Genomic DNA, 11,284 nt, shown 5'->3' with positions numbered 1-11,284 from the left:
GGGTCGCTCCGGGGGGAGGCGGGGTGGCCTGCATGGGACTCTGAGAGGGCAGGGTGCCAGTCATGCCAAGGCTGAATGTCTGGGCCCCGGTGCCAGTGGCTCCTCAGTGAGCGCACGGAGGGTGCCAGGCTGGAAGTCCTCAGTGATGGCACACAGGGTGCCAGGCTCTATTTATTGCCCATACAAGTGAGGGCACACAGGATGCCAGGCTGTGGCTCATCGCCGAGGGCACGGAGGGTGCCAGGCTGTGGCTCCTCATTGAGCGCACGGAGGGTGCCAGGCTGTGGCTCATGGCTGAGGGCACGGAGGGTGCCAGGCTCCTCAGGGTGCCAGGCTGCAAGGGGCGCCCTCGCCGCTGCCCTCACAGTGAGGTCTTGAACCCCAGTAACCCTTCCCTTTTCCCTGCAGGATCATGACGGTGAGCTGCCAGCAGTGCCAGGGGGCTCCCGCCGAGGGGTGCCAGCGCCCTGCCCACCGAGGAGACCCGCCGAGGGGCAGCGTGGATAGACCCTTCCGGTAAAGACTGGCACTGCCCACACTCTAGCTATCTCTCTCTCACACACTCATAGACTGTCTCTCACATATACGCACTCACACCCGCCCATGCTCTCTCTCACACACATGCACTCGTTCTCACACACTCCCTTCTCACCGACACACACAGACGTTTTCATACACCCACACTCTATCTCATACACACACTCACTTTCTCACACATACAATCTGTCTTAGACACCCACCCATGCTCTCTCTCACACATACACACTCTCACACTCTCTCTCACATACACACCCATGCTCCCTCTCACACATACACACTCTCACTCTCACACTCTCTCTCACATACACACCCATGCTCTCTCTCACAAACTCACTCTCACTCACATACACTCTGTCTCTCTCTCACCCACCTATGCTCTCTCTCTCTCTCACACACACACTCTCTCACATACACACCCATGCTCTCTCTCTCTCACACTCACTCACTCTCACACACTCACTCTCACTCACACACACTCTTTCTCTCTCACCCACCCATGCTCTCTCTGACACACACACTCTCTCTCCTCTTCTCTCTCTTTTCTCTCTCCCTCTCTCTCTCACATACACTCTCCCTCTCTCTCCCTCTCCCTCTCTCTCTCACATACACTCTCCCTCTCTCTCTCTCTCTCCCTCTCTCTCTCACATACACTCTCCCTCTCCTTTCCCCCTCTCTCTCTCCCTCTGTCACAGACACTCTCCCTCTCTCTCTCTCACACATACACTCTCCCTCTCTCTCTCCCTCTCTCTCTCCTCTTCTCTCTCCCTCTCTCTCTCCCTCCCTCTCCCCCCTCTCTCTCTCACATACACTCTCCCTCTCTCACATACACTCTCCCTTTCTCTCTCCCTCTCTCTCCCTCCTCTTCTCTCTCCCTCTCTCTCTCTGCCTCTTTCTCTCTCTCTCTCCCTCTCTCTCTCTCACACACTCTGTCTCAGACACCCCACAGGGCCTGAGCCTCATGTTTTGACTCTTTTGCTCCTTTTCCTCCCAGCTCCACCAAAGGCGCCTCGAAGGCGCGCCGGGACCTCATGAACGCGGAGATCCGGGCCCTGCGGGAGCTGCTGCCCCTCCCGGCCGAGCAGAGAGGGCGCCTGTCCTACCTGCACACCATGGGCCTGGTCTGTCTGCGCATGCGCAGCCAGATCTTCTCTGAAGGTGAGTGCGGGGTCTGAGGGGGCGCGGGCCCAGGGGCGGGGGCTCAAGGGACAGGGGTTCAAGGAGCAGGGGTTCAGGGAGCAGTGGTTCAAGGGGCGGGGAGCAGGGGTTCAAGGGGTTCAAGAGGCAGGAAGCAGGGGTTCATGTGGCAGGGGTACAAGGGGCAGGGGTTCAAGGAGCAGGGGTTCAAGGAGCATGGGTTCAAGGGGCAGGAAGCAGGGGTTCATGTGGCAGGGGTTCATGTGGCAGGGGTACAAGGGCAAGGGGTTCAAGGAGCAGGGGTTCAAGGAGCAGGGGTTCAAGGAGCATGGGTTCAAGGGGCAGGAAGCAGGGGTTCAGGGAGCAGGGCTTCAAGGGGCAGGAAACAGGCGTTCAGGGAGCAGGGGTTCATGTGGCAGGGGTTCAGGGAGCAGGGGTTCAAGGGGCAGGGGTACAGAGATCAGGGGTTCAAGGGGCAGGGGTTCAAGGGGCAGGGAGCAGGGGTTCAAGGGGCAGGGGTACATGTGGCAGGGGTTCAAGGCCTCATCTCTCTGATCTGGGTTCCAGGTGCCTTCGAAGGCGTGTCGGGTTCGAGGACGCCCCCCGCGGGGCTGGACCCCCTGCCCGCCCTGCCAGGGTTCATCATGGCCCTCTCCGCCCAGGGCAAGCTGGTCTCCATCACGGACAACATCGTGGACTACCTGGGCTACACCATGGTGAGTATCCCTAGAGCGCCGCACACTACCAGGGCATCGAGGCGCTATGCAAGCTCTGCGCTATGCTACCTAGGAGGAGTCAGAAGGCCCTAGGCCGTGGTCTGGCTAGCAGGGGCGAGTGCTGGCTAGCAGGGGCTAGCGGTGGCTAGCAGGGTCTGGGGTTGGCTAGCTGGGTCGGCTAGCAGAGGCTGGTGTTGGCAGGCAGGGGCTGGGGTTGTAGCTAGCAGGGTCTGGTGCTGGCTAGCAGGTGCTGGTGCTAACTAGCAGGTTTTGGGAGTGGCTAGCAGGGGTTGGTGTTGGCTATCAGGGGTCTGGTTCTGGCTAGCAGGGTCTTGGGGTGGCTAGCAGGGGCTGGTGTTGGCAGGCAGTGGCTGGAGTTGTGGCTAGCAGGGGCTGGGGTTGTGGCTAGCAGGGGCTGGGGTTGTGGCTAGCAGGGTCTGGTGCTGGCTAGCCGGGTCTGGTGCTGGCTAGCAGGGGCTGGTGCTGGCTAGCAGGGTCTGGGGGTGGCTAGCAGGGGCTGGGGTTGTGGCTAGCAGGGGCAGGAGTCGGCAGGCAGGGGTTGGGGTTGTGGCTAGCAGGGGCTGGGGTTGGCTAGCAGCATGTTCTGGTGTGTGTGAGGTGGTGTGTGGATGAGGCTGTGTCTAGGTGGGTGTGGCCTGGCTGGAAGGGGATTTGCCTTGTCTTAGCTTTGATTCGGCTACATATGGCTAGTAGGGGGTACTGTGGCAAGTATGAGGGGTGGCTGAGCAGCCAGGGCGTTGATTCCCTCCTCAGCCCCTGACTCAGTGTGTGACCTTGGTGTTAAATCACCCCAGCCTCTGTAGTTGCCTGTAGCTCACCCTCTTCTCCCTCCACAGGTGGAGCTGCTGGCTCAGGGGGACTCCCTCTTTGACCTCATTCAAGACTCGGAGGTGCCGGAGGTGCAGAGGAGCCTGCGCGAGGCAGAGGGCGCGCCGGGCTCAGGTGAGTGCCCTCAAGCAGCTCTGGCCTAACCCTTCCCTCTTTGAAACTCTCCATTGCGCCCTCTCTGTGAGACCCTCGACCACTCCCTCAGGGACTCTCCATTCTGCCCGTGTGAGACCAACGTCTGCTCCCTCAGGGCATTTATTTATGAGGTCTTGCACTACTTTTGCGCCGCCGCTGCGTCACTTTTTGTGCCGCCCCGCGGCGTAAAACAAATGCACCGTTGCATCATTAAAACAAAGTGAGACATCTAAGCCAATGAGTCACTTTGTAAAACCTTGTGCTACATTATACCTGTGCCAAGTATAATGTATGCAGGGGAGGCGTGCCCCCGCAATAAAGGATCGTAGAAGCACAAGACCCTTAATCACTCACTCAGTGTCTCTGCCTGTGTGAGACCTTATCTTTCCTTTCCTTTCCTTTCCTTTCCTCTCCTTTCCTCTCCTCTCCTCTCCTTTCCTCTCCTCTCCTCTCCCCGGTAATGCCCAGAACCCCACCCCGGCGCTGCCCAATCAATCAAGACTACTTACCCGTGAGAGTCTCAAGGCGCTACGGGGGGGGGGGGGGGAGGGTTGGTGCTGCTACTGCTCGTAAGCCCAGGGCTCTAACCCTGCCTCTCTCCCCGGTGGTGCCCAGTGCCTCCCTCTGCCCACCCTCCCTCTGCCCCCCCGGGTGGTGTCCAGTGCCCTCACCCATGCCTCTCTGCCCCCACCCCCCCCCCGGTGTTGCCCAGGGCCCTCACCCTGCCCCCTCTCGGTGGTGTCCAGTGCCCTCACCCTTGCCTCTCTGCCCCCCTGGTGTTGCCCAGGACCCTCACCCTGCCCCCCCCCCCTCGGAGTTGCCCAGGGCCCTCACCCTGCCCCTCCCTGGTGGTATCCAGTGCCCTCACCCTTGCCTCCCCCCCTCCGCTGGTGTCCAGTGCCCTCACCTTTGCCTTTTTGCCCTCCTCAGAGACCAGCTTCGTGTGCCACCTGCAGAGTGAGAAGACGCTGCGCCTGCAGCATGGGGGGGACCGGGCAGTGCTGGTCCGGGGCCGCTTCCTGCCTTCCACGGCTGGCGCCACCTTCCTGGCCCTCTGCACCCCCCTGGAGCCCGGGTCCGAGGAGCCAGGCCTGCCCCACAGCGCCTCCTTCCGGAGCCAGCACACCCTGGACATGCGGCTGACAGAGGTGACGGACAGGTGAGTCAGTGCGCGGGGGCATGAGGTGGCAGGTGAGGGTGTGTGCAGGGGCATGTGGGCAGGATGGGGTAGGTGAGGCAGTGTGCGGGGGCATGAGGGCAGGAGGGGAAAGGTGAGGCAGTGTGCGGGGGCATGAGGGCAGGAGGGGAAAGGTGAGGCAGTGTGCAGGGGCATGTGGGCAGGAGGGGGCAGAAGGGGGAAGGAGGAGGGCAGGTGAGACAGTGTGCGGGGGCAAGAGGGCAGGAGGAGGACAGGAGGGGGCAGGTGAGGCTGAGAGCAGGGGCATGTGGGCAGGAGGGGGCAGGTGAGGCAGTGTGCAGGGGCATGTGGGCAGGAGAGGGCAGAAAGGGGCAGGAGGAGGGCAAGTGAGGCAGTGTGCGGGGGCAAGAGGGCAGGAGGGGGGCAGGTGAGGCAGTGTGCAGGGGCATGTGGGCAGGAGGGGGCAGAAGGGGGCAGGAGGAGGGCAGGTGAAGCCGTGTGCGGGGGCAAGAGGGCAGGAGGGGCGCAGGAGGGGGCAAGTGAGGCTGAGAGCAGGGGCATGAGGGCAGGTGAGGCAGTGTGCAGCGGCATGAGGGCAGAAGGGGGCAGGTGAGGTCATGTGCCAGGGCATGTGGGCAGGAGGGGGGCAGGTGAGATTGTGAGCCAGGGGTGGACGTGGGCAGGTCGAGGACACGTGAGGTCATGGGGCAGGGGTATGACGGGAAAGGTCACGTGCCAGGGATCGTAAACAGCACACGGACAGGGTTGTGGGCAGGAGTGCAATGGCTGCCCCCTTTGGTCACGTGACTCCCAAGGACAGGAAGCAGTGATGCTGTGGATGTGAACTTGTGAAGCACAATATTGTATTTCACGTGCTTCGGCCACGCCCCTTCTTACATAGGTCACGCCTCTTTTGAAGAGATCTTTGGGCCCGATTAACAGAACTAACTTGAGACAAAATCCTAAACTTACTACCATTTTGGTATTCACAGAAGGCACTTACTCATTTCGGTATTCACAGAAGTTAGGAGTCCTAACTTTACTACTCCTAAACTGAGAAAAATCCTAACTTTAACCTCATGGCTGCTGCTGACGGCCAACGGCCGTCGCGCGCACTACCTTTGTAGTGCTGCGCACGTCCGTTGGCCATCGCAGCCCCGCCCGCTCAATAGAACGTTCCGCACTAGCGCGGAACGTTCGGCGCAGTTGAGGGGGTAAGACTTTGGGTATTCACAGGAGGCATTTAGAAGTCCTAAAGTTAGGACTCCTAACTTCTGTGAATACCGAAAGGAGTAAGTGCCCTCTGTGAATACCAAAATGAGTAAGGGCCTTCTGTTAAAACCAAAATGGTAGTAAGTTTAGGATTTTGTCTTAAGTTAGTTCTGTGAATTGGGCCCATAGACATGTCTTAGGCCACGCCCCCTTTCATCCCATGTTAAACATCAGGTGACCTCTAACCTCTTGATCCACAGCGTGCTCCATCACCTTGGGTACCATCCGAGCCAGCTGATTGGTCGCTCCTGGTACAGCTTGCTTCATCCCGAGGACCTGAGCCTGGGGGCGGACCGGCACCGGGAGCTGAGTAAGTAACACTACAGCAGCCTCACATGAGTGACACTACAGCTGGCTTCACATGAGTGACACTACAGCAGCCCCACAGGGACCCTACTGCACCCCCGCCCCTGCTTCACCTCCCTGCCCCCTGACCCCCTGGCCATGATCCAACTGAGCCCCAGATTCCCCTCCTTGGACCTCTCAGAGCCTACCAGTGTGCCCCCCCCCCCACCCTGACACTCACACCCTGGTCTGTGAGACTGCTGCAGACCGCTGCACACCTCACCTGACCGTCACACCGTGGTCTGTGCGACCGCTGCACCCCTCACCTGTGCTCATCTCTCCCCGGGTCTCCACCCCTGACCCTCACACCCTGGTCTGTGAGACCGCTGCACCCCTCACCTGTTCTCATCACTCCCCGGGTCTCCACCCCTGACCCTCACACCCTGGTCTGTGAGACCGCTGCACCCCTCACCTGTGCTCATCTCTCCCCGGGTCTCCACCCCTGACCCTCACACCCTGGTCTGTGAGACCGCTGCACACCCTCACCTGTGCTCATCTCTCCTCGCGTCTACACCCCTGACCCTTACACCCTGGTCTGTGAGACCGCTGCACCCCTCACCTGTTCTCATCACTCCCCGGGTCTCCACCCCTGACCCTCACACCCTGGTCTGTGAGACCGCTGCACCCCTCACCTGTGCTCATCTCTCCCCGGGTCTCCACCCCTGACCCTCACACCCTGGTCTGTGAGACCGCTGCACACCCTCACCTGTGCTCATCTCTCCTCGCGTCTACACCCCTGACCCTTACACCCTGGTCTGTGAGACCGCTGCAGGCCTCACCTGTGCTCATCTCTCCTCGCGTCTACACCCCTGACCCTCATACCTTGGCCTTTGAGACCGCTGCAAACCTCACCTGTGCTCATCTCTCCTCGCGTCTACCCCCTGACCCTCACACCTTGGCCTTTGAGACCGCTGCAGACCTCACCTGTGCTCATCTCTCCTCGCGTCTACCCCCTGACCCTCACACCCTGGTCTGTGAGACCGCCTCATACCTCACCTGTGCTCATCTCTCCACCCGACCCTCACACCTTGGTCCGTGAGACTGCTGCACCCCTCACCTGTGCTCGTCCTTCCCCGCGTCTCCATCCCTGACCCTCACACCCTGGTCTGTGAGACCGCTGCAGGCCTCACCTGTGCTCATCTCTCCTCGCGTCTACACCCCTGACCCTCACACCCTGGTCTGTGAGACCGCTGCACCCCTCACCTGTGCTCATCTCTCCCCGGGTCTCCACCCCTGACCCTCACACCCTGGTCTGTGAGACCACTGCAGGCCTCACCTGTGCTCATCTCTGCTCGCGTCTACACCCCTGACCCTCACACCTTGGCCTTTGAGACCACTGCAGGCCTCACCTGTGCTCATCTCTCCTCGCGTCTACCCCCTGACCCTCACATCTTGATGTGCAGACTGCTCTTGTCTCACCTGTGCCCCTTCCTTCTGTCCACAGTGCGAGGCGGTGGCTCTGGTGAAGTGAAGTTTGTCGTGCGGATGCTGTCTGAAGGACTGACCCACACGTGGGTTCAGGTCACGGCAACAAGAGAGAGACATGGGCAGACCATTGGCTGTATGAACCGGATCCTCAGGTGAGACCTCCCACGCACACACTCTCACACACAGTGTGCACACCTTTTCAGACACATCGACCATAGCTACCAGAGCTTCTGGCATTGTCACCCCAAACCCTGGTGATCACACAGAGCCGCCTCGTGCCAGGGTGCACAAGGGCGTGTACGGTTCCTAGCACAGGATGTGTACTCTTAAGTGTCCATCTTCCTATGCCTAGACAAACTCAGAAGTGTCCCATGCTTTGGATATGTGCTGTGAAATGGAGCACAAGTACATGCATAGATTTATTTGTATGAGAAATAAACCAATTTCCCCTTCTAATGGCTGCTTCTAGTAGGCAGGAGCTTTTTTTATATTTCTTTTTATTAAAACAAGGCATCAATAAACACATCGTTGCATAGTACAGAAGAGGGTCGTTCACAGTGTCAAGACACAATACAATAGATATTGGCTAGTGGGGGGGAACGAAACATCGATATCATAAATATTCACATATACGGGTCATGGAGAAAGTGGGACATCAAAGACTACATTTGCAGGTGGCACACAAATATTCCCTCTATAATTATTCCAAGGGCTTCAGACATTGTTCCACTTCCGAGGACAACCCCTTGCCAGGTAAACAGTTTTTTCACTGAACATACACCAATCCATACAGGCAAGAGCTTTTGATGCCCAGGCCACCTTTCTCTAGCGCCTAGTGATATAAAAGATGCTTTCCTTTATGGTAAGTGAGATTACAGCCAATGTGTGGAATTCTCTCCCTCAACAGCTCTCTAGCCGGGTTTCCCATGCCTCCTTTAGTAAAGCACTGACAACTTGCTTTTCACTCAGTAATCTCCAGACATAGCATAGAGCATTTTGTTTTTGCTCTTTTCTCAACTGAATGACCGAGGGGTATATTATCAAGAAGGGCGTTAAAATTATTGCCGCTTTAGCCAGAACATGGGCTTCTATGGGAATTCACAAGGGCATATTATCAAGCCCATCATTGCCGCTTTAGCAGCAGTTTCGTGCCGCTAAACCGGCCATAATTATAACGCGGTTCTTGATAATATGCGCCCTAGTTTTTAGCGCATTGACGCCTTCCGGTATGTGTGCGCTTTGATAAATCTCATTTTATTTCAAAAGATGTAGCCATAATTCGAGGGGCGCTGTGACCCCCTCTTTGTGTATCTCTTTGTCTCCGAGTGAACTGTCTCTCATAGTCAATGATTTTTGTTCCAACAGTGCAGAAGAGGCCTGCTACCTGCGTCTGCAGCACCTGACCAGTAGCGCCTGGAAGACCACCACTGGCTCATCAATGGAAGGAGGTCAGCAGTCCAGGCCTGGAGAGAGCAGCGACCACAACAACTGGGGTACACTTCCAGGGACCCTCAAGCGGAAGGGCGCCTCCAAGGACCGAGAGAGCAAGCGTGCTAGAGTGCTGCAGACCAGCCCAGGGGTCTCCCCTAGAACTTCGTCCCTTCAGTCGCAGACGGAAGATCCTTGCCTGGACACATCCTTTGCCTTCACCCCTCCATACACCCCAGAATCCGACGCTTCTGGTCTCTCGGGGCTGACCAGCTCTGACTCCCCCTGGTCTGACACAGCAGCCCTTCCTGCAGAGTCCTGGGACCTCCGCACTCACTCCAGCCCAGACATGTATTCCTGGCAGGTTCTCGCAGACCCTTTGGCACCAGTCAGGACAGCTGCTGCAGCTGACAGATTGGAAGGCACCGCTGCCTACACCATGGTGGAGCCCAGCCTGGTGAAGGAGGACACCAGCACCTTCTCCTCATCCCTCTTCCATGCCCTGGTTCCCGACTCTCTGCTGAGTCCCCATGAGGAGGACGCGCTGGTGGCCGAGTCGGACTTCTACCCAAACAGTGCCGAAGAGCTTGAGGGCTTCCTTTCATCTCCAGGAGACCACGGCCTCCCCACTCCATTCACTTCACCACATGATGCATACCAGGAACTGGGAGGAGAGCGGAGCATGGACACCACACGACACAACTTCAGGGCCTCTCCACCCGGCAGTGGAAAGCCACAGTATATGGACCACGAGTGGCAGGAAATCAGCCTCTTGGCATCCCAGCTGAGGTGCATGGCGGAAAGCTTCTCTGCGTACAGCAGGCCGGCCCACCAGGGACTCCAAGTGGAGGCTTCTCCGAGTGGTTGGGGGACCTCTACGCGAACACACCATGGCGATGACCAGGACCCCACTCTAGATGAAAGTGCCATAACCAGCATCCTTATGGACCTCTGCAACGAGGGGGACAAGCACAGTGCCCCGGTGGCGGTGGAGGAGAGAGGGGGCTCTTGCACTGTGAGCCTTTACACACCTGAAGGTTTCCCGATAGAGGCCCCCTGCGCGGAAGGATACCCCCTCGCGTGTGTGAGGAGCGCCCCTGAAGTGTTCATGACCCAACCAAGCTACACCTCTGAGGTGTATCCACTCAGCGACTTTCTGCACTTCGCGTTTCATCACGGTAAGGGGCAGTCAGGAGGTGACACAGATCACACAACCCTGGTCTGGAGGGGATGGGCAGGAAAGTCCCCATATGAGGTGGGATAAACAAGAAGGGATTGAGGCCAACTCCAGGAGTAGTCAGAGAAAGATGGTACCCAAAAACAAGTCATGCTCTAGGGATGCTAGGATGTGGGTAGATGGGTCTGGGGGCCAGGGCAGTGGAAAGGGGGTGCAGAGAGATGGAGATATGGGGTCAAAGTGAGATATTTCATGAGCAGAAATCAGGGTACTCCCACTGGTGAGAACTCTGCAAGGGTGTCTTCTTGTGCAGGCACATGTCTCGAAGGATTGAGAGAAGATAGACAGTACAGAGAAGAGAGTCTATGGCACACCTCTAGAAGGATTGAGATGAGTGAGACAGTCCAGAGAAGAGTAGACACCTTTAGAGGCCCACAGGCCCCCATCTCTTTGTGGGATGCTGCTGTCTGTGTGTGTGTGTGGGGGGGTGAGGGAGGGAGGGGTGCGGAACACCCACACATATCTCCCCATCCCTCTTTCTGGGGGTTGCTGTCTATGTGGGGGGAGGGGGTCTGTATACCTACACACACCTTCCTATCTCTCTTTGTGCCTGGCTTGGCTGCAGTACTTCTGGCTGTCTTCTTGCACTCATGTCTCTCTGTCTCTTTTCTTGGCAGGTGGTGAAGAGTCCATGTTCTGAACTAAGCCTGAGGCTTACCCGCTTCGAGATGTATGGCACAGTGCCAGTCGCGACCCTGGCGCTTGGGTCTCTGCGGGGCATGGCGCGGATGCAGTGAACGCCAATCCAGGAGCCCACCATCAAAGATGGGACTATCCCAGAACTCACCCCCGCGTGACTGTGGAAAGAATACTACCCCTCCCCCGCTGACTGCGGCAGCCACGAGACCTGGAGCTTCTGAACCAGAAAGACTGTCTTTCTCTAGATCAGACCTATGATATGAGGGCCCTGCATGGAGTCTGGGGATGGACTTGCATGAAGTCTGGGGAGGGATGGTGGGCCTTTAATGGAGTCTGGGGACAGACGGACGGACCTCAAGGGAGTCTGGAAATGGACTGAGATCCCTTCATGCAGTCTGGAAATGGACTGAGAGCCCTTCATGC

At 58.1% G+C, this 11,284-nt stretch overlaps 1 protein-coding gene across 1 annotated transcript; it reads left to right on the top strand.

Annotated features, from left to right (window-relative positions):
• Nucleotides 1–412: 412 nt before the first annotated feature.
• LOC144827968 (uncharacterized) lies at nt 413–10,959 on the top strand. The gene is made up of 9 exons (XM_078686122.1): nt 413–516; nt 1,532–1,695; nt 2,242–2,390; nt 3,248–3,353; nt 4,305–4,533; nt 5,985–6,094; nt 7,574–7,709; nt 8,923–10,069; nt 10,840–10,959. Exons 1-9 carry the CDS (start codon nt 413–415, stop codon nt 10,957–10,959), a joined length of 2,265 nt encoding a protein of 754 aa, XP_078542248.1.
• The last annotated feature ends 325 nt before the right edge of the window (nt 10,960–11,284 follow it).

This window comes from Lissotriton helveticus, chromosome 4_1 (assembly GCF_964261635.1).
Source record: "Lissotriton helveticus chromosome 4_1, aLisHel1.1, whole genome shotgun sequence".
In the NCBI taxonomy this organism is placed as follows: Eukaryota; Metazoa; Chordata; class Amphibia; order Caudata; family Salamandridae; genus Lissotriton; species Lissotriton helveticus.
Note: the sequence above shows the minus strand (reverse complement) of the source record. Positions and strands in the feature narration are given on the sequence as shown.